General features: G+C 45.9%; 1 protein-coding gene across 1 annotated transcript in view; it reads right to left on the bottom strand.

Annotated features, from left to right (window-relative positions):
- Window positions 1–1430: 1430 nt before the first annotated feature.
- The window catches only part of ALPK2 (alpha kinase 2), a 112272-nt gene continuing 89961 nt past the window's right edge, over window positions 1431–23741 (bottom strand). Inside the window, exons 10-13 of the mRNA XM_081078041.1 lie at window positions 23540–23628; window positions 19618–19835; window positions 14613–14661; window positions 1431–2190 (exon numbers count right to left, since the gene is read on the bottom strand). Of these exons, the coding sequence (XP_080934167.1) occupies window positions 1974–2190; window positions 14613–14661; window positions 19618–19835; window positions 23540–23628 (573 nt within the window). The 3' untranslated portion in view covers window positions 1431–1973. The remainder of the gene's footprint in view (window positions 2191–14612; window positions 14662–19617; window positions 19836–23539; window positions 23629–23741) is intronic.

Below are 23741 nucleotides of genomic sequence, written 5' to 3'. Positions count from 1 at the left end.
GTTTTTAAACAGATGAAATCAGATTACAACAAACAATAGGGCACTTTGGAAAAAGAATGGAAGCATCTGTGAAAGGAGAAAAGGACAGCTCCATCTAAGAGGGGCATCGCATGGGCTGACTGCAAACCGTGAAATCTGAGAGTAGAAAATCCTTTCTGTTCAAATGGTCTCTCCAAGATACACTTCAAAGCCAGATAGAGGGGACGAGGGTTACAGGATGACTTTGACTTTTCATTTTGTACCTTTTGATTATTTTTTTAAAATTTTAATCACGTGTGCTGATGTTGTCTTTATTATTAAAAATTATTACTAAAGAAAGTACCCTGGTCTGTTGAGAGGGCTATGGACACACGCACGCACGCATGCACACACAGACAGACACACACACAAACACACACATTCTAATCAAAATGTGTCCTGTACTTTTTTGCTACTGTGAAACGGCCCAGAATTCCACTGCTAAATGCATTGATAGGATCTCCATGGGGAAAGCAGGCTGCAGGCTGCCTGGGAGAAAAATGAGCATTTTGTCATTTGTAAACCAGGATAAATCACTTGAGAAGAAAGGCTGGAGATGGCAGGTTTTCTGAAAAGATGAGATGTGACTAGCTAACGTGTTTTCTCCTTCAAACCCTTTTTCAAAACAAAAACTCCATCTATGTTCTCTCTTTTATCAAAACCCCGTGCCTGAGGAGAAGAGTATTTTAAAATAGAAGTCAGGTGTCCTCTACTGCAGCCCATGCCCTGGAGAGAGGCAGCTGGGAAGTCATCCTGTCCCGTCAGTGTGGCCCGGGGTCCAGCGCCTTGCAGGGCAGGGTGTCACAGATCAGCATCGTGGTGTAGCTGGGTGTTCCAGACTGTTAATTGAACTCTAGGTTTAGCCATGCACCTCAACATTTCAAGAGCCTCCTACCTGTGGTCTAGACACCCCCTCTTAGTGTGGTCCCTGGCCAGCATGGAGATCTCCCCAGAGAGTGCTAGAAATGCAGGATCTCAGGCCCCACCCCAGACCTACCATATCAGCCTACACATTCACAAGATCCCAGGGGCCTCCCAAGGGACTCGTGGGCACTTTCAGTAGGAGAAGCATTGATCATGCTGTTCAGAGGAGGGCTACCAATTCTGGCAGGGAAGGACGCCCACGTGGAACGGGTGGGCCGGGCTGGGATCCCTGGGTGCTAGTGCGCCCCTCGCGGATCTGCATGCATCCCCCTGTGTCATTCAGCCTGGGTCAGCCCCAATTTTACAGAGCAAAGGAGATGGTGAGCAAACCACAGTTGTGATCTAAGCATGGGAAAAATAACACAGACACCAAGTGCTTCATGCTACAGGAAACTTAGTAGCAAATGAGTAAATTCCTAATCCTGGGGGAATGTGAAATAAGGCAGAACCTCTCAAAAACAAGTGTCTGCGCTAACAGAGGCACCTGACACTGTTGGTTTAAATATGAATTTAATGAAACAGGACATTATAACTGGATGTGTGGATCATGATGGGACATGGCCTCCCATTTCAACAGCCACAATAGCGTATTCGACACCAGTGGGACACCTTGACCAGGTAAAGGAATTCATGTTTTCTGTTTAAAGAACAGCTGGAAGTGTCTAGAAATCCTGAGGTTAGGAATGGGCGTGGGAGGATTTGGGCTGTGGACAGACCCAAACCCTTGACAACACAGTCACGTGCAAATATACAAATTGACACATAACTCGAGGTCGGTAAAAATGCTACGGGTATGTACAAAGATGGACTGTCTTTGAGACTGATAATTGATTCGGTCTCTCTGTACGTCTGATCACAAACTCTGCTCTGAAGTCATTTCAGCGAACATGGCAGGTGACAGCTTTAGAGGCCGCTGGGAATAAGGATTGTCACAGTACTTTCTGCAGGCTACGTGTTCTCTCCTGGGTGTTTTCAGATGTCCACCCACACGACTGTGCTGCTTGGGGGTAGCTATCGGGTCACATGGGATGCTAGGTTTTCTTTTCTGCTGGGGTCCCGGATGATGTCTTCTTCGCTGTTGTGGAGTTTGGCTGAATTTTGTTTTTCCCGATGCTTGGCTTCTTCTGTTTCTGGTTGTTGTTTTGAAGTGATTTCAGCCCCAGCATTTTACAATACTTGTTACACTGGTGTAGTGCTTTAAACTGATCAATGAAGGTCATGGAACAATTGCCTTTAAATCCTTTGTACCTGTGAGTTTGGGTGGAAAGAAAAATAATTATTGAGAATAGGCACTTTACCTGTGTTACAAGAAAAAGTTTGAAAGGGGAAAATAATGGTGCATGGAAAATATCTTTGTTCCTATTTTAGGTAAGAATGGCCAAATGGTTGACACAACTATTGATAGAATAAAACAAAACCTGTGGGATTCAGCAAAAGCAGAGACTCATGGTCAAGGTCTATGATTAGGCAAGGGCTCTGGGTGATGACAGTTGTAGGTGGATATTATTGCCCCTTTCCTCTTCTCCTAGGGATTAGTGCTGGACCATCTTGATAAACATTACAAGACCTCTTGATGATCTGAAAGCTACCTCACCTCACCCAGAGGTTCTGGATAATGAATTCTAGAACTTTGCGGCTGGATGAAACGATTCAGTTTAGACCCTTCAATTTACCATTGAATGAATTTAGGCTGAGAGGTTGTAGGGCCAGCCTAAGAAAACAGAGCAAGTCAATGTGAGAGAGATTAGGATGCAGGCCTCTGAGTCTTCCTCTTACAGAAGAGCTCTCTCCGGTGACATCTCACCTTCTCCCCAGGAGGAGAAGAATCTGAGCCTTATGGCTGGCAGGCTGACCTTCTGCCTCGGAGTGGGCTCAGGGGCTGTTCCTTTTGGTTGGAACATTTAACACTCAGACTGCAGATGACTGCGTTTTCGCATCCCAATCATGGTAGGTTAGTGTCCTTTTTGAATAGACAAGCCCCAGATCCCCAGTCTTCCTACCCACCTGCAGATGAACACGATCCATCAAGAAAGCTGGCCGAAGGGTAGTTGAGAGGATGAAATGAGAGAATCCATGCAAACCACCTAGCTCAGTGCATGACAGTCAGTTAATATTGGCCATGTTATTATTATAATTATCAATATTAAAATTGGTGCAACTGATGAGGCCTTCCGGTGGAAGGAATGTTGAAGCTAACATCAAAGGATGAGGGATTTGCCAGGTAAAGGAAAGGGTCAGGGCCGTGCCTGGCAAACACAACGGTTGACATCATTTGCAAGGCCCAGCACAATATAAAACCATGGCTCCTTGCTCAAAAATTGTTAAGACTTTCAGGACGACAATAGCAGAACATGCATTAAACGAAGCCCTTCGGAACTTGGGGCCCTGAGCGGCTGCACAGGTTGCACGCCCATGGAACTGGCCCTGCTGAGTGTGAGAGAGTTCTAGCATGTCCAATTAGTAGAGCCAAACACAAACTGGCAAAAAGAAGTCTGTGATGCTGGCGTCATGTTGAATCTATAGCTAATATAATTCAAGAAATGGGCCTCCTTCATTTGTTGGTAGAAACCATAAAGGTCAACAAACCTGGAATGAATGGGCTGGACTGTGAGCTTTTCCCTCTGAAATCCAAGCTGGGTTTTAAGCTGTTAAAGGCATGAAAGCTTTCTTTCATCTCTGGAGCCAAAGCTCCAGTGAGCAGCTCCATCCTGACACGTGTGTTACAAATCCAGCCTGCTCCCTCCTCCTCTTCCCTGAGAGGAAATGGTTCTACCCCTGGGAGTCCACAGTCCACTTTCTTGCTAAAAAAAATGACTCCGTTTTTAAAAGCCAAGCTCCCTTGAAGAAAAAGCCAGCCCGAGACAGGAGTCAAATCTAGCAGGGTAGAAAAAATTCTGTTCCCAACCATGTCATCTTTACATCTCTATCTCTTCGGCCAGCAGACCAGGAGAAAGGCTGAAATGTCAGCCTGACTGCCTTTCCTTGGTGCCCTGAGCACTCCCGGGCAGGGTGTGAGGCCACCTGGGCCTGTATTTGTCAGTCGTGATGGAAAGCCAATCCCATCCTCCTCCTAGAGAAAGACCTCACTTGTCTCACCCGATTCCTGAGCTTCTCAGACAAACTAGGAAGATCATGAGGACGGGCGGCCTCCCTGTTTAAGCAAGTCACAGCCTTCTGTCTCAGGCTGCCTTGAGGCTTTGAGACATTCAGACAACATCTAGTCTCTGCAGAGAAAAATCACTAACTCACATTGTGAACTCCCAGAAAGTGCACCAGTGGCTTCTTAAGCACTGCCTGGCGGCCAGTGTGTAACACCAGGTAACAAGTGAGTCCTTATATAATGATTCCCACGCGCTCGGCTAGAAAGGGATGAGTTTGGACGGAAGAGCAGGACTTGTGGGCAGCCCAGCAGCGTCTGGGAGCCCAGACCTCTGCCCGGGAATCTGGCGCCTTCTTTTCCTCCACATCCCTCTTTCTTTAGAGTCCTTACAGAAAGCCAGTAAGGCATCAGAGACAGGGGCGGAAGTTCTACAGAAGACCAAGTGTGGGCATGGTGAGGCTCTACAGGGAAGGCAGTTTACGAGGCCCTTTCTCTGCCCCCAGTGCCTTACAAGCCCCAACTCAAATGCCTTTCGGTGGAGCCCTTCTGGCTGTCTCTACACCACAAGAAGAAATCCCTCCAACCTGATCCCTGTATCTCTGTGAAAACTACATCCACTTCTCACAACTGCACCGACTGTGGTCTCTCCTAGGACACTACATTTATGCCCCAAACACCTGTCCAGGGAAGGCTTTTCAACAAATGTCAAGGGAAGAAATGAATGGATACCAGCCCCATCCTCAGAGCTATCTCATCTTGGCCCAGAGTCGTTCTCCAGATCACATTTCTGAACTTCTCTTTCTCAATCTAATTTTGGACTCTCAACTTGGCATCTCAAGCATATTGGACTTGCCTCCCCTCGCTCTCTGAAGTATACATTTTTCTTGCTACCTAGCGTGTACACGATTAAAAGTCTTTCTCCTTTCACAATTTGGTCCCTATCTCAGCCAGGAATGCCTGGCTTCCGCTTCGACCTCTGTTCCTGCAAACTCACAGCCATTGTCGTTGCTGAGGAAGAAAAGAGGGCAAGATCCTTTGTGTTGCTAGATCAGTTAACCCAGAGTTTTTCAAAGGACACGAGACGTCTGAAATTACACCAAACTCTCCTAAAATACCATGCAGTGGGAAAGACAGGTTCTCCTGCTCAAGGCCCACCTTGCATGCCACATGTACCAACTGTCACCCTCGGGAATAGAAGAGACCACAAATCTGGAGTATTGTGACATCTCTCCAGCATTACCCCCATTGCAGACACTCTCCATCTTATTCTTGCTGGATGGATGTACTGGGTTGGAGATTGTCCCTTCCAAAGTCATGTCCTACCCAGAACCTCAAAATGTGACCTCATTTGGAAATAGCATCATTGAAGATGTAATTAAGATGAAGTCATACTGAAGTAGAACGGGCCCTTAATCCAGTATTTCTGGTGTCTATGTAAGAAGAGTGGTAGAGATAGAGACACACAGAAAGAATGCTGCGTAACGATGGAGGCAGAGATTGGAGCAATACATCTGTAAGCCAAGGAATGCCAAGCAACGCAGCAACCTCTGGAAGCTGGGAGACAGGCATGGAACACATTTTCCCTCACAATTTCCAGAAGGAGCCAAGCCTGCCGATACCTTGCTGTTGGACTTCTGATCTCCAGAACTGTGAAAGAAAGTTCTGTTGTTCTAAGCCATCCAGCTTCTGGTCATTTGTTATGGCAGCCCTAAGAATCTCATACAATAGAATAAAGAAGAACCCTGTATTTGCAAACTCTTCCACACATTTCCATGTTTAGAAACTTGAGCTTTGTGGGTATTTACTAATGATCTTTTTATCCTTAACCTCAAATTAGTATAACTTTTTAGCCCATCACTTTATATTACTCTATCCGTCCCCCAGCTCACTATTTCCAGAAGTGGGATAATAAGTCTATTCCACTGAGTATCACCCATTGGAGGGTTTTCTTAAATATTTTTCCCTCTGGATGGGAGGGGTGCATACAAATTACCCAAGGATCCTGTTAAAATGCTGGCTTGGATTCAGTAGGTCTGAGGTGGGGTCTGAGAGTCTGCATTTGGTCCAGTGGTCCCACTTGGAGCAGCAAGGACATAGACTGAAATGGCAATGACCTCAAATCATCCCTGTTTGCTTTGGAAACATCTTTATATTGAAACCGGATCATGGTTTTTTCTTGAAATTTGTGTCATCCATTGTAAAATCACACTGTAGCATTCCACTTTGGAGGGGGAGGGAATTAGAGGGAGCTATCTATTTCCACAAGCCTGCCCTCATTTGACACAGATTTATTGAGTACAGGTACACCTCACTTTATTGAGCTTCACAAATGCTGCATTTTTTACAAATTCATAGCATGGCCCTCCACCAGCAAAAAGATTACAACTCGCTTTATTACGATGATCGGGAACCGAAGCCACAGAATCTCCACGGTGTGCCTGTTCTTACTATGACATGAAACCGTGCTAGGCCTATTTCCCGCTTCAAAACCATTCCTCTGTCCTCTCATCTTGATAATGGATGGCACAGCCTTCCAGACTCATACAAAAGTCGCCAGTTGACAGCATGGCCGGCTTCTCTCTCAGCATATCCCAGCTTCCCTGGGAGATTCATTATCTCCAAACATACCGGGAGCAAAGCTGCAGAAACTTCCAGCTCTGGCTGTGATGAAGAAATCAAAGTTCTTGTCTGGCTTCATAAAGGACTTGTTTAAAGAAAACTAGGTGAGATAAGAATAACCTATAGAGAATTCCCACACTCTGGGAACCCTTTTAGAAGTAAGTCTACTTATAACACAAGTTAGAGTCTGATATCCTTTCTAAGGAAAATTTTAATTTATAGGGAAGGGCGACAAGGACATGCAATTGAAATAAACCCCTAGTTTGGGGGGCGGTGTAAAATAAAGCTAGGACTGGATTTATGAACAGGTAGAACCAATTGTCACCTATGTGTAAAAAGAGAGGCCCTGGAAAGCCTCCCACTCTGAAATCATCGAGTATGCCTATAATTCCATCAATACTCTTCATTTCTTCATTCATTGGGTACCAGCTATCTGGCAGGCATTACAGGAAATTAAATGGGATTAATAAGGAAGGTGACCCTTTTCCAGAAGCCGGCCATCTTGTAGGGAATTGACAGACACATAAGCAAATAATTACATTACGCTGTGATGAAGAACTACAGTAACCCAGGGGATGTGATTTGTCCTACTGCCTGGCTGGCTCTAAGAACGTTTCACAGAGGAAGGAGAGGTTTGGGGTCTATCTAGCAGGGGGAACAGCATGGGCAAAGGTTCAGAGGACAGTCTGAGCAAGAGCAGGCATTCTGAGGACAGGTGAGGCCAGCGGACATGTGTGGAAGGCTTCAAAAGTCATACTATATAATATTTCCTGTGGGTTGGCATGTCTCAAAATATGTTCCAAGGAGCAATAGATGCTTTGAAAAAAAATCATTCTGTGGTGTAAGCACTGTGATGAATGCTATATAAGCTCCCTCCCGGCCTGCTTCAGCATTCAAAACACACATCAGCTCTTTAAAGACTCTATGAAGTGCCACAACGAAACCACCGAGGGTTTCCCCAAACTATGTGACAACGCAAATCTTGCTTTCACATAATCACTGTAAAAAACGCTTCTGTTAAAGTCAACTGAGCTGTTTGGGTTGGGGACATTGTAACCTAACCAAATATGTGTTTTCTAGAGAAGTTGTATTCTGAGGTTGTCTAGAATACAACTTCCTCCCCTTGGACAGGTGACCTTAGCACCTGACCCCCACAAACACCATGGGAACCCTCACCCAGCCTGTCGCTGTCGCCCCCTGGTGGTGGTCCTTGCTTCCTGCCTTGTCCGGCAGTCTCTCACAGCAAACCTGAATGTTCAGTCAGATCACGGTCACACAAGTGCTCCGATGTCTCCACCTCCCTTAGAACAAATCCCAGCTCCTTCCCTTGGCTTGCAGCCTCTCTGGTCTCACCTGCCCATTCTCTGCCCTTATCGCCAACCCCTCCCTCAAGCCTCGGTGTGAGCAACAGCCTCTCCACAGCGGCCTCCATGGACACAAGCCCTGTCATTTTCTTCCCGGATACCCACCCGGGTTAGGAAAAAGAATGCTGCAAGTTTAATGAGAGCAAAAGCATGCCCATGGTCCGGTTCTCTGGTTCTGCCGGGAAGGGCATTCTAGAAGCTCTGCAAACTTGCAAGGTTCCTGCTCTCACCCGCTCTTGTTGCTTCTGAAGGGATCCCCAAATCAGGAGGGCCTCTGTGGTGTGAGCCCCAGGGAAGAGAGAGTGGAGAGGAGCCCCTAGGGAGTTGATGGAGAGCCAATCAGCTACTCTGGGTCCACTGGAGGCCATGAGTCACATCACCACAGACATGCAGAGAGCACATGGTCCTCTCCTTAATATCTAAAACAGAGACTGAAGTTGGGGACAAAGAGAACAAAGGATGGGCTATTGGAGATAAGACATGCATAAAATAGGCAGTCTGACATTCATCTACTATCCTAAGCTCCAGAGCTCTGATTCCCAAAGGCTTGTCCTCATTTTAGCTACAAAGGCTCCTCTCCCTTTAGGGCCACAGGTGAGAGCAAAGCATCAGCATTCCCACTGCGCTCTCACTGCTCAGAAGGCAGAGGCCACACTGGAGTGTGTTCAGGATTCTACAGTGCTGACTGCAGGGGGTCTTCCTTATGTGACAAGCCCTGAAATCCTCAGGGAGGGGCTCTGGCTCCTCTGGAACGCCACTCCACAAGTAGCCCCTCATTCTTTGCCTGTCCACAGGCTCCTTCCCTCCGGCTATCGAACAGGTCTCTTAGACACACACACACACACACACACACACACCCACACACACACCATTCCTTTTTCTAACTCCCTGCTAGGCTTTATTTTTGTCTTCTAGTGACAAACAGGTTGAGTCCATGACGTCTTAGAGGCACACTCACTCCCTCTTCAATCCCTGTGACCTGGCTCCCCACTATGCCATTTTGCTTAGACTTTCTTAAAGGCGCTAATACTTTTTTCTGGACCCTTCTGGCCTTTACCCGGTCTTATTGCCCTGCTCAGGTTCTCTGTGTCCCCTGGTCTCTGGGAGATCACTTTCTCATCTTTCATCCCCCTCCTACTGTCTGCCAGGCTGTCCTGCAGGGGGCAATCTTGAGTTCATCACTCTTTCCAGATGTTCTTTCTGTTTAGATTTGTCTCTGAAGCGGATGACAAATGTCTGAGAGCCTGGCTGTGAGTCTCTCCGGTCCTGGGGATGGAATGGGCAGGGGGATAACTAGCGAGTAGTGTTAGGGAACAGGAGCAACCCCATGCCTCTCTAACTCCAGTCACTTCAACAGAAGTGTCCTTTGTAAGACTTTTGGGCAGAGGCCAAGAGACTGCCATGCTATTCCCACCCCGTGAAGGGGACGTGTCCTGCCTGACTCGTGGGCCCAGGAGACTCTGAATACACACTCAGAGCATTACCAGGAGAGTCAGCCTTGCCAAAATTGTGAAAAGGGGAAATGTTCCCTACATGGGCCACTAGACTTTCTTGGTGACAAAGACTGGCCAAATATAGCAGCCACCGGCTAACTAGCTCTACTACTTAATGGCTTGATCAGATTAAAATAGGGTGCAGGCTGCCTTTCAGCATGAGTGACAATGGCAGCAGTGTGGGAACGTCAGTATGTGGGTGTAAAAGGACCCTTTCTCAGGTCTTTTAGGCTTGAAACTGTCCTCTGAAGCCTGACATTGGTGAATCCCCTCCAGGTCTGGCTCAGACATTCACTGTATGATGTCCGGGTTCTACAGTGACATGGGCCGTCAGATGCACTTAAAGGATGTTAGGAAATTCTGTTCCAATGTCCTTTGTTTCCTCCCCTCCTGGCAGATTTGTGCATCGCATTAAAGAGTCTGCCTAGAATCACCACACATACACACACACACACACACACACACACACGCGCGCGCGCGCGCGCGCGCGCGCGCGCGCCTGTTCTAGGGTTATGTTTCTTGAATATCAGATCCCACTTCCTTCCACCACCAAGTTTTTTCAGCCCCTCCTCTCCAGGTATGGTGCTGTCTCAGGATTGTTTCGCATCCCAGGTGGCTGTCACCCCACCATCTGCTCCTGGGTACACAGGGGCTCCAAAGTGGACTGCTCTCGGCATGGAGGGCAGAGCTTTTTTTTCTGGAACTCAGCTTGACCGAATGTGGGGTCTATTTCAGTCTTTCCTCTTTTTCATGACTTGCAGGACTAGAGCTAAGCACACTGACACCGGTAGAGAATGCTTGCTGGAGGCAATTGTCCTCGCCATGCGTCTACCTTGATATTTGGGCCCTTATCACCTCATGTTTGCCTCTCCACGGGGAACAAGCCATTTGTGATTCTGTCCAGGGTTCTTCTGAATTTGGTTTCCACGTCAGGGGCACCTGACACGTGCCATACATCCTTACATCTCAACATCCTTTGTTCTAAAGGTAGAAAGTCGCAACGCTGGGTGGTGGCCACACTGACAGGTGACCTTTGTGTCTATTCATACCAATCCTATTTTTGTCCAATGCTTATTTTCTGCGAAGAAATGTGCTCAGGGTACTTCTCTTTGTTTTACTTCGATCCAGCAATGTGAAATGGACTTTGGAGAGGAGACGATAGAGGGCAAAAGTATTGCCTCTGCTGCCCTCTGATGGCTAACTTGCAACCTTGCCATTCCCCAGAAACAGCTGCTGGCCGGGGCGGGGTTTGCAGGACCCACTGTGACATGCGCAGGTCTGCTCGCCTGCAGGCACAGATTTATAAAGGTTTTGGTTTGGCTGGTTAGTTAAATTTCCAAATCTCCAGTTATAGAATTAGGCATTTTTCCTTCTCCCCCTCAGAGAACTCTAAACAGCTAAGCAATTTCAAATCAGAGATATGGTCAACAGTCTAGTTAGTGTCTTGGGTCTACTTAGAAAATGGATGATTAGATGTTGAAACAATCCTATTTGCCACACTTTGCAGTTTGACGCTTTTGTACTCAACACTGCCGAAAGACGATGGGTATTGAGGTACAGATAATGCGTTTCCAGACATATTTATATCGCTGGCTCCAAGGAGAAATATTACATACTTCTGCTTTAGGGACCATACCACCAGGTAAAGTTGCATTCAAATAAGTAAGTCACGACAGTTGCCTGTTTTCTCTTATGAAATTAGAAGTAACTATTTACCCTCAAAATAGACCACATCCTCTGACTTTCTACAAGAGAACAATTTGGTGGCATTTATGGGGGTTTCAGCAGCCAAATATATGATCCAGATTGAGACATAGGGAATATTTTCTTTAAATGACCCAATGGCTCCTCTTCCTGCGAAGTATCCCGACCGCTGCTGACCAAGCAGGGTGGGCCCTAAATTTGAGAGACTTTGGTTCTCTTTCTGTTTAAAACAATACAGAATATTATTTATTATTATTATATTTTGTATTATAATTATATTTTTATGTATTATAATTATATTTTTATTATTATTATCATTATAAATGATTCTTAGAGCAAGTCAGATTTGGCTTCTCGTTGTTTCTCCCTTCCATGCCTTAAGATCTTTCTAAAGTGGTCAAGCGCCCATATGTAATGCTGTCTACACAGAGCACTGCTTCTTAAGACGGCACCCAGTCCCCAGGCTCCCAGAAAATGCACAACTCTCCCTTTCCAGCATGGATGCATTAAACATACACAGGGTGCTAGCTAAGAATAAAGAGAATATGCTTAATCAACGTTTAGCCATCAGTCTTCTCTTCTGCTTTCCAGAAGTCCTCTGAGACACTCCCCAACTTTTCCTTCCCCCATTCGCCCTTGCTTCCCACCTGACCTTTTCTCTGCCTGTCTGCAAGCTGCCTCTGCACTTGAACCTTTTCCAAGTTTCTCCCCATTGTCTGAACTCCATTTTGCAGCTCTGGTTTCCACTGGAGAGTTTCTTCGATCAAATCTGTCCTCCAAACCTTGAGGACCTGCCCCTTTTCCTGGGGAAGGCTTACTTCATGCAGAGCCCCGCCTGGAAGCAGGCAGCCTCCTTTTTCTGCACTGCCTGCTCCTCACTTGAGAAGTGAGAAGGTGGACGTGGTTGTTGGTTTTCACACCAGAGCAGAGAGGTTTCCAGGGGCCTCCAAAGAGATCTCCCAACCACCCTTTGCACTCCGATCAGAGGTCCCCCTTTTATCAGTTTTTTAAACTGGGCTTCTAAGAAACATTTCGTTGGGGGAAAAATTGTGACTTAAAGGAAACGTTTGAAGAAAAGTTTAAAACAAAATGGACAAGATGATCTAATATCCTTTCCAAAGTTCTTGGATGCTTCAGAACAGCCTCTCTCCCACCTCCGGCTTCCTGACCACTCCGTGGGTGGGAAGGCAATAAGTAACACTTTATAGACATTTTGCACTGGGCTCCAGCCATCAATTCTTCTAATGGGTCTTGGGCAGCTGTCCCAGGCCAGAGAAATCACATTAAAGCTGAGAACAAAATCAAGAGATCGGATTTCTTTTTAAACTAGGAGAAAAATGTGATCTGGGTTCCTGGATGTTGTTGAGATGCTTTTAAAAGATGTCTGAAATAATCACTCTCTTAAGCTTCTCTTAGTTTTTAAAACATCTTGGGCAGCTTTCTGCTGTGTTTCGGTAGAAAGTTATCTAAATAATGGTATAAAATTTGAGCACAGGCCAGACAAATTCCTATGACAGCACAAAGCAAGGCTGCCACTAGGAGAATCAGAAGTGGCAGGATCAAGATCTAAACCCGTCTTTCTCTAAAACCCCTGTTCTCCCCATTGCATCACACGCCCTTCTGATGTACTCTCTTCTCCAGCCCAAGGCCATGACCAAACTCTGGTCAGCACTGACGGTGGAGCATGGAGATAGTTCCAACACGAAAGTTTATTATCCTGAGAAGTTTCTGAAAAGGAAAATACCCAAACTGCATTTTTCTAAAACCTTTGGTAGTCAGTGAGAACTTTGCAAATCAGACTTATTGATCTGGTGGTTAAAAGAAAGAGTGGTCCCCCTTTTACTTCCCCCGCCTCCAATCCCTCTACTTTTCTCCGTCCTTCAATCAGGTTGGAAATTAGTATCCTTGTTAAAGCTTTGCTGACGTCCATGATCTGAGATACTTGAAAGCTCACGTGGGTCAGTCGTTACGAGCCTAGGAGAGTAACCTGTACTAGTCACACGGTTCTTTTTTCTGTATTTTCACGCTTTGACATTTGGGGAATGCTGCTGGCCCTAAAGGGACTGCCCCTCCCAGGGCTAGCCAATTCCTAGAGAGTAAATGACAGATCGTCTAAAACATCTTTCATATGCAAACTAACCAGTCAGGAGCCCGCCCCCACCACCTCCTCTCCTGGCTCTCACCCCCAGGGCCACTCCCCCCTCCCTAACCAGCCCAGGGCAGGTACCAGACAACTAGGGACAGCCCCTACACCCCAGAGCCCACTGAAAATGTTCAAACGAGACAATTTTAAGCTTGCTTACCCTGCCTCACCCATTCCTTCCCACAGAAACCACAATGATGGCTCTTGCCCACATTTTCCCCTCACTCCTCCTGCTTTCTGACCCACACTCATGCTTCCCTGTGTGCCCCCACCCCCCCTACCCATGGCATGGCATGCCCCCTCTTCTTGGGAACTGAGAGCAACAAACCAACGCTTCAGTGGCAGATATCTCCTGATCTGTTGGCCTCGGCATACCTGAACAATAATAATACCTACATTCAAAGCAGAAGCCATTCCTTCTGAAAGGCATTCACCCAGTTGCCACCTCCCTACAAACGGTCTTAGCTGGTGGGAACAGCAGCAGTGGGCAAATGTAAACTGGTAGCACCCAGAACTCTGTTTTCACCAAGAACCACAAAGAGCTACGTTCTCTTCAGTGGTGGTCAAACAAGGCAGTGAGAGGCCCTGTTTGTTAAAGAGATGCCCCAGCAAACTGGGATCATGCCATCTAGGCATGCCGCCGCCCGCCCCAAAGCAAAGCAACACCCTACACATGTTAGGAAAACAACCCAGGTAACTAATCATAGCTCATCCAGAGCCATTTCCTCCTGTAACCATCACCGTGGAAGTCTGGGAGCTGCCTAACGGGGTACGTGGGGGAAAATATGCTAAAGATATGCAAACTGCATTTACTGCACTCAATTACAAAGTATATACGTATATACCCAGATACTTCATATATACATATCTTCATTCTAATAATGAAGATATTAAATGTAGAAAAACGGAACGTTCATAGTTAAAAGGAATCCCAGTAATGCTGGCATTCTGCCTCCCTCTCCCCCGCCCCCGGACTCCTGTTAGTAATTAATCTTGAAATGCCTTTGCAGAGTTCTTGTTTGTTTCAAAGTTAGGAAACAAATGTGTTTCCCTGGGAGAACCAAGTCCATAAATGTTTCATGTAAGTGAGAGAAATGAATTGAATTCGTCCCAAGAACATTTTTCACCCTCAGTTAGGACAAGAAGTCTGCTTTGCCCACATCAGCCAAACAGTGTTTGCCCAGAAGGTGTTTGGAAGCCCAGAATTGAAAGATAAGATGCTCTTGACTTTTTTTTTTTCTACTCACCCTTTAGCTAAGGTTGCTATGCCAACGTCAGTTAACTTCATTCCTACACCTATAGGAAGAGAGAGCAAAGATGGAATTTGTGTTACTCTGGGCTGCTCAGAAAGATCGGACTATTCACTGGGATGGGGAGTAGTGACAGCCATCATCATTTCCCTTCCTGCATAAACACACGCTTTCCTCCTTGTTTCTATCAGCGGAGGCCTCTTTCTGTCAAGGCTGACACCCTTTCACACATGTGTCCAGCGTGATGGGAGGGGAGTGGGGAAGGTGGGCCTCTGACGCAGCAGCTCAGGGGAGTCCTGCCTCTCTAGGGTGGTGGCTATGGGCACTTGCTCCAACTCAGTCTCACCATTGCAACCTAATGATGGGTCTTTGATGGCAGGGAATGGGGTGCACAGCGCCACCCCAACAGTCTGCCCGCACCTGCCAGACCCAGGCCTCATGCTTGCTGTTCCTCTGCTCCCTTTGACTCTTGTCCTACCTTTGCCAGGCAGGGATGGCTGTCTTTCCCATGGCCAGCAGGTGATCTGCTCCCTGAGGCGCCTGGCAGCATAGAAACCAGTCTGGGCTGTGGACATAGGAATGAGCCTCCTGCCTAAGCCAACCCTGAGATTTGACCTGATGGGAACATAGTTTTCATGGGTCCCCACTCCTATGAACATTGTTTTCTGAGGCTTAGGGAAGACTGCTAACGGGTTAATGCTCTGATTCAGGAGAGTCTCCCTGGAGCAGAGGAAAAACACAGGCCATGCTGCTATGGAGGCTGGCTCATCAGCCAGAAGCAATGAGCCCTGCTCTTCGGCAGTGCACCTGTGAGCTGAATTAGACACGGCACTTTGGGTGAGCCAGTGAGCATTTTAAAAGCTTCTTTCACAGCTGGCGATGAATCCATCTCATTCTTTCAAAGCTGCTAACAACGAGAACATATGTAGAAATGCTTCACATAGCTTTCATTATAGGGACTGAGCTTTAAAAAAAAAAAAAAAAAGACACCAGATTGCAAAAGCCCTCTTTGGACATCTCATTTCATGGAAAGTTGTGTTTAAAAATCACAGCTCTAAGCTGCATGGAAGTCCAATTTTAAAAGTCACTTGGCACAAGGTCTTTGAACTTGGGAATTGCTTTTTATGGTTTCTCGCAATTACCAGCTGTCATTTACAGTTTAGAAAAATAGAATATAATTTTTAAAAGGAAATTTCTCTCTTTTGATTTAATAATTTGCCAGCGATTCAAACAAGGTTATTAAGAGTCTCTATAGGATAATAATTTAAATTCTAGTGTGCAGCTATTAGACTGAGTTGGGGATAATAATCATCTACAGGTTGTTTCTGATGGAAGGGAGGAAGTAGGCAGATGACGAGTTCATTCTCCAGAATTTAAGTGCGTGGGTCTTTTGGGTGACAGCCTTTCAGGAACCCTAGAGGTCTCACCATTGTTCAGACCGTAGGGCCAAATCCCAGCCTTGGCTTTCAGCCCTCAAACCTGCAGGACTTGCCACAATCCTGTGAATAAGCAAGGGGAGGAGATAACGTTGTTAAGAGTCTCAGGAGGTAATGGTCGAGTTTGGGTTTGTCTCTTTTATTTAATCCTAATTCCAGTGTCTCAGTAAAATTATAAAATATGGATATTGTCTAGAGAATGGATGTGATATATTGTGCTGTAATGACGATGACAATAAAAAGATTTTTCCCAGCAGCAGCAGAGGCCAAATAAACACCATTATGAAACACAATGCCACCACATTAAACCACACACGTCACTTACAGAGAGATGTAATATTCCACTAGAGTTGTTTACTAGTGCCTGGAAATGAAACTAGCTGTGCATGAAGCTCCAGGGTGTTACTTTTCAGTAGAAGGATTATATTTAATGCAAAATGAACTCGGAAGGAGAAAAGATGGGGGAGTAGCAACGACTGCACAGCAGAGTCTGTTGAGACCATATTTTGTGAGTGTGTAGCAGGGAAGAAGCCTCTTAAAGCCAGCAGGTATGGCTGCCTTTAATTTGCAGGCCAGTTCCATCTGCAAGACTGCAGTGTTGCACTTCCCCGCTGGCCTTCGAAGACTCCCCCACGAGACCCTTTAATTTCAGGGGACACTTGGAAATCTCTTGCCAATTTGTAGATTTGTGGGTGAGTGCAAAGAGCTTGGGTTTTGGAGTCAGAAATCATGGGTTGGAGTCTTGGACCCCTCTGCTTGTTAGCTGAGTGACAGCAGGCAATTAAATCCCTGTCTTTGGGCCTCTGTTTTCTCATCTGGAAAATAGGGATCATCGTATCTTCTTTGCAGGGTTATTTTGAAGATTAAACAAAAATAACAGGAGAAAATATGTGCAAACAAGAGCTAGTACAATCCAAGTAAGGTCTGTCGTCTAGTTTATCAGATTGTGCCAACACCAATCTCCCGGTTTTGATAATGTCCTACGGCCATGTCAGAGGTTAGCATTAGGCAAAGCTAGATGAAAGGGACGTGGGAACCACTCTGGACGTTTTTGCAACTTCTTACGTCTATGGTTATTTCAAAATAAACATTTTTTAAAATAGGAAACACTTATTATGTGTTAATGCTTCGTTAAATATTTTACTATCTATGTGGGCAGAGCCCACTCCATCTTGCAAAGCTGAATCCATCTTGAAGTGAATCTGACAACTTAACTTATGAGCGAATGACCCCCAACCTTTGACCCCATCCCCTTCCTCCGGGTGGACTCTGGAACGTGTACAGACGTTTCTGGCTAATCACTGAGTTTCCATCACCCCTCCTCTGGGGCAAGGCGCCCTACATGTTACCTATCTCTTCGGTCATCCTGGCTCCAGGGCCTGCTGATATCTGGCCTGTCAGTCTCCCCTGACCACCCATGCACTCCTCCGAGCACACAGGTCCATCTCTGAGGGAGGATGAAAGACGATGGCCTAGGAGGGGAAGGCAGCAGAGACCGGTATCTTGCCACTGCCCAAGACAAGCATTTCCTGTACGTAAGTTCCCTCTTAAATTTATTAACCAACCATCTGGACTTGTCTGCCTCGTTCTTTGGTCTCTCAGCTCCTTCAGCATTTGGGGGCTGATTTGTATACCCTGCCTTTTCACAGAACACTATTTCATGTGATCCTCACAATAACCCCCTGTGCAAAGTGCTGAGGCACAGAAAGGTGAGTAATCTGCCCAAGGCTAACAGCTAGGAAATTGAGGAGCAGGGGCAGAACCCAGAGGCAGTCTTACTTTTCATCAGCGTGTTATGATATCATTGAAACGTCTTATACGACAATGTCTGACATTTAGTAGGCACCCAATTATAGTTCAGATGTTTCTTACCAGCATGATTATCTGGGAAGGAAAAGGAATAGGAAACGCCTTGTGGCAGAGCTGTTGGTGCCCCATCCACTGCTCTCACACTAACCACTTCCGTGCACACTGGCCCTCCTCCAGGTGCCACCACTGGCATTTCTTTGCCTGAGAACTTTTTTTAATCACAGAAGCCTGCTTTGCTCAGCTTGGCTTGCCCATAAGTACCTGCCAAGTGCAGGGGAATTAAAGCCCCCACCAGGAGCAGCATAGCATTGGGAACTAAAGGAGGCTGATGTATACACCTGAAACTAATAAATAAATAAATTTATGAAAAAAAAAAAAAAAAGAATAAATCATACAAGAGGAGCTGTAAAACAGGAGACTGAATATTTATAATAATAGGATAGAGAAACTGAGCCCTAGGGGAAAGAGGGCACAGCAGAGTTTGAAAGTAAAATAAAAGTTAAATAAAAAAGGAAAAAAAAAAAAAAAAAAGGAGGCTGATGTATAAATACGCCTCTTCCCTCACTCCTTGGGTACAATCATTCTGAGAAGTGTGCTTTGCAAAGGCTCCCAGAGTTCCCCCAGCAGGCATGAGCTTCAGGTGCCCAGAGCAGTAACTGGCTGTATTATAAGGTACCCTACTGACTGCCTTCCCTTTCCCTGTTACACTTCTCCACTTTCTTATCAGTGTTTCCTGGGATCCCCCCACTGAATTGTTTGTACTTGGACATTGGTATGCAGTAAAGGATTGAGCTAGCTCAAAGAAAGGTTCAATCCTTGCCCAACTCTTGAAAGGTAATTTCTAAGCCCTTGGAATGTGCTGCTCGATAAGAGTGTCTCTGTCTACCTGGGAGCTTGGGCCATGTGGTATCAGATGGACATCCGGAGTGGCTAGAGGCTAAGGTCAAGCTCACCAGCAGTCAGTCATGCCTATGTGATGGGCCCCAATAAAAACTTTGATACCAAGGTCAAGAGAGCTTCCCTGGTTGGCAGTTCTCCGTATGTGTTGCTTGCTACACACCCCTTCTGGGAGAAGTAAGCATGTCTGCATGACTCCACCAGGAGGGGCCAACTGGGAGCTCCCACCTGGATTCTGCCCCATGCACCTCCTCTCTTTGCTGATTTGAGTCTGTGTCTGTTTGCCATAGTAAACCATAACCATGAGTATAAAGGCTTTTCTGAGTTCTGTGAGTTCTTCCAGCAAATTAATGAACCTGAGGGTGGTCATGGGGACCCCAAACTGCAACGCGTCTCAAGCGTGTCTCCGTGGGAAACCTAAGTATGACATCCCCATTTCATACAACAAATGTATTCCTAAAAAAATGTGTGTATAAATTGAAAACATGCTGTCAATTTATCAGGAGAGCTTAAAATGAATTATCACATCTTAATCTATCCTTTGGTGTTTCCGGGTTTTCATATGTACTTCTGAGTCTATGCCTATTGAGGACATAACAATAAAGTCGATCTTTGGTTGCCTGTTATAATGGGAAGGCATCATTGGCATGAATTATTAAAAAGTACTTTATATCTCCATTGGCTGGTCCTTTTAGGCTCCTTTGTCACACCTTGTTTCTGATGAAACATTAGTAACACCTTCTGCTGGTGAAGATGCTTACAGGAACCCAGCAGACTGCCCCCTCACCTTTATGCCCCACCTTCAGGAATAGCCCAAGCCCACAGCATGCCCAGAGCCTGGGGCAAGCTGCTTTCCTCACCTTGCATGTCCGTGACCAGGAGACAGCCACCTGTTTTCTGGTATACCCAGTGCTGGAAGGTACAACACTTCTGACCAGCCTCTGATTCCCTTCTCAAGAAGTTGATTTCCTTCCCATCCCTAATAGAGTATTTCACAAATTCTCCAATCAGCTCCTCCTCCACTGTTGCATATGGGATGTTGTTCTCAGGTCGATGGATAAGAAAAATAGGAATGATCCTGGAAGGGAAGAGAATATGGGCACACATCACAGTCTCAGAAGGGAATACTGGGTGCATTCTATCTCACCTGGAGTGGCAGCGAGCTTCAGAATAAGCCCTGGTTCCATTAGACGTAGACTAAAAATTCCCCAATGATTAGTCAATGGATAAAAGGATGTGTTTCTGTTTATTTGTCCCTACAGTTGGTCAGAAACTCTTCCTTGGGATGGAGTTTAATTGCTCATGTATAAATGAATGTCTTATTATAGTCACATCTCAATGACCCATTGGTCACGTAACTAAATCCATCTATCTATCCATCATACAGACAACTTTCCTTCCTTTCTTTCTCCCTCCCTCCCTCCCTCCTTTCCTCCCTTCCATTCAGTCAACAACTATTCATTCAGTGGCTTCTAGTATCAGACACTCTTCCAGACGCTGTTCCAGAAAACAGCAGTAAAGAAAACAGGCTCTGCTCTCATGGAACTTACTTTTAAGTGAAGGAGACAAACAATAAACAAGTAAATGTATAGTTCTACATGCTGTGTGACAAAATAAAGCAGAGTAGAGGAGCTAGGTAGTGCAGGGGTCAGGGAGGGGCTGCTATTTTATTTAGGGAAGTCAGAGAAGGCCTTGCTAATAATAAAGCACATTAGAGCAGAATCCTGCAGGAAGTGTGGGTAAAGGGGCATGAGGATATCTGTGGAAAAATCCTCCAGGCAGAAGCAACAACACATGGAAAAGGCTCTGGGGCGGGAGCATTCAGGGCATGTTGAAAGCATAGTGAGGAGGCCAGTGTGGCTGGAGTGCAGTGAGCATGGGGAGATGGTAGTAGATGAGTGAGGACAGGGAGGGTCTGGTTGGTCATTTAAAAAACTTTACCCTTTGTAATGAATTGGATGAGAAGCCATTGGAAGGTTTTGGGCAAAGGAGTGACATGATCAAACTTCTGTGTTCCAGGGATCATTTTGCCACTTGGTCTGGAACAGATTGTGTGAGGGCAAGGGCAGAAGCAGGAAGACCAGTGAGGAGACTATGCAATAATGATGGCAGCTGGAGTGGAGAAGTGATCAGGTCCTGAATGCATTTTTCAGCACTAATCCATTCAGTGTCACACCATCCTAACTGATGATTTCATATCAGCTCCACTCACCTCTAACCACCCATACTTCCTCCCCCAACCTCACTGTTAGCTGATGACCGCTTCCTGTTTCGTTGTGAAAACTGAGACAATAAGAAGAGGACTTCTAAAAGCTGCCATCCCACATATTGCCACCTCCCAAGGTCTGCACCTATATCCTCAACCTTTCCACCCTTTCTATGGATGAACGCTCCTTGCTCCTACCTGAACCATCTCTTCCACTGGTGCCTGGATCCCAACTCCTCTCAAATACTCAAGGAGATCGCTCCAGCAATTGTTGCCCACTCTCTTCCATCAATTTCCCCCTCTCCAGAGTCATTCCCAATGGCATAGAAACATGCTGCAGGATTTCTATACAACGTGTTGACCCCACAGCCCACTTCAACTACTGGCTCGTAGTTTGCATCAAAACTCAATTCCATTGTAGACTCACTGTCTCCAATCCCTCCCCTCCCGTTCTCTCCTGAACCCACCCCAAGAGGCTTTCCCACTAAAGCTTTGGTCCAGGGCACCCTGTCTCTTCCCAGCTCTCATCATGCTTGCTCTTAGTGGGACTGGACACAGTTGATCTCACTTCTTGTTGAAACACCTACCCATGGTTTCCAGGAACTTACTGCCTCTTGGTTTTCCTCCTATTTCCCTGGGTACCTCTTCTCTATCTCCTTTGGCGGTTACTCCTTTCTCCCCAACCTTGAGACTCTGGCAGCCCTGGGGCAGCTCTTCTCTCTCTGCACACACTCCTTAGTGACCTCCTTGCTTTAAGTACAATGCGTATGTCAACAGTTTCCACATTTATATCTCCAGCCCAGACCTCTCCCCTGAATTCCTGACTCACATTTCCAGCTACCTACTCTCCATCTTCACCTGATGTCAACAAGGCATCTCAAATTGAACACAGCAAAAATTGTACTACTCATTTACCCCAGACACCTACATGTGCCCCATCTGGGTGCCTGGCAACTCCACCCTTTTCATTCAACAAATGTCTACTGAATAGCTTGTGGCAGAATCTCAAAAACTCCCCGGGAAAGTGGAGATGAAAAGGACAGAGTTCCTGCTTTCCGGCAGGAAACCACGGGGGCACCTAACTCCTACCTCCTAACTAATAAATACAGGCAGACTTTCCAGGTATGGTGTGGCCTGACTTGAGTTGTAATGACTGTGTAGAAATAAGATGGCAGAGTAAGAGGCAAGAGGGTGGGGCATGCCAACGAGCCCAACTCTATGCGTGCCATTTTGAGGACTCATCCCTCCATACACTGTCACCATTCATGTGTTGACAAGTTCTCCCACAATAAGGAAGAGGAAGCGGTTTGGGATATCAAAATGTCCTAACCCATCTTCCAGGCAGTGGCATATATGCTGGGGTGCTGATGAAGCTAAGCTGATTAAGCCCCTGTGTGAAAAGCCCTCGTACAGGCTCTTTCCAAGTCCCTACATAGTCTTTATATTCATAATCTTGTGTTCTCTTCCTTAGAGAAGGCCCCAAATTGGGTACGAATCAAGCCGCACAAAACGTGGGCTTGCCTCTGCCAGAGGGCACTGCAGTTCCATGCGTGGTGGACTGATTACCAGATTGACCCTCTTCCTCCTTGAGAAGAACTTCAGAGGACAGAGACTGTGAAGGGGGGGACCAGAGGAGAAAGAGAACGGGGTGAGTTTTTATAATGCGAAACCGTAACCTGCTCCAGATTGCTTTCTTAATGTATTAAACAGAAAAGCAATTATATATTTTCCTGTCTTATGTTAATTTTTCTTGAAGTTGCTGAGAAATGTTTGGTTTTAAATAAATATGTTAGGCCCTTCTTGGTAAAGAGCAGAAAGTATTGGACTCTATACGTGGTATGCCCAACATATTACCTCAAGGAGAGTATTTTTCCCATTGTGCGAGTTAATGGGGTCAGTGTAGACAAGAATTCCTTCCTTCTTTCTGCTCTCAGTTTTTACCGATATACATGAATGACTCCTCTGTCTGAAATTTCCAACATGCAGCCTGACTCTTTCCCCTTAAGCATGCACATGTGATCTCAACCAAATAAACGGACCAGTGAACACAACCTCCAGGCACCCTAAAGTTTGCTAGCATGAATAAATATTTAGTCAAGGAGTAGGTAAAAGTAATCAGTGTGATTGATCTCTGTCAGATTCTAGGAAGAGGATACTACGTTCCTATAATCCTGATCACCAATTCACTCTTTGCTGACACAGTACCACATTTTATTTTCATCCTAGGATTAATTGTTTGCAATAGTCTCATGTTCTCTTATATTTGCTTATTGGTTAGACACCATAATATCCATGAGAATAGATACCCTGTCTTCTCTACTTAACATGATAGATACATTTATTGAATCCATCCATCCGTCCCTCTTTCCACATATACATTTATTTAAAGAATATTTATCAAATGTCTTTCTGTAAGCCTCTGATGACAGGATAGCAGCCATGTGTGCCCTCTGCTTACAGACAGAGAGACCATTTGAAATGCTTGTCCCACTGGTCCTTTTAACCTCTCGTCAGTCCAGGCCCCCCAAGTCCCCAAAAAGCCAGAGGTGGAAATACAAGAGGGTAAACACGCTTACTCTGGAACTTCTCCAAAGCCTTCCAGGGGCTGTGCTTCAGCAGCATATATCTTGGCATAGCATCTGGCAGTATTTTGAACATAGCATTCCTATATCAGCCAAACACATGGGAAAAACAAGTGATTAGAGGAAATTCAGAGAGTTGCTCCGTAAAGCTAACCAGATTTCCTAGTAGAGATCAAGCCAATGGATTCTGAAAGCC

The sequence above is a fragment of the Rhinolophus hipposideros genome, assembly GCF_964194185.1.
Source record: "Rhinolophus hipposideros genome assembly, chromosome: 17".
Taxonomy (NCBI): Eukaryota; Metazoa; Chordata; class Mammalia; order Chiroptera; family Rhinolophidae; genus Rhinolophus; species Rhinolophus hipposideros.
This window is presented reverse-complemented; position numbering and strand designations above follow the sequence as displayed.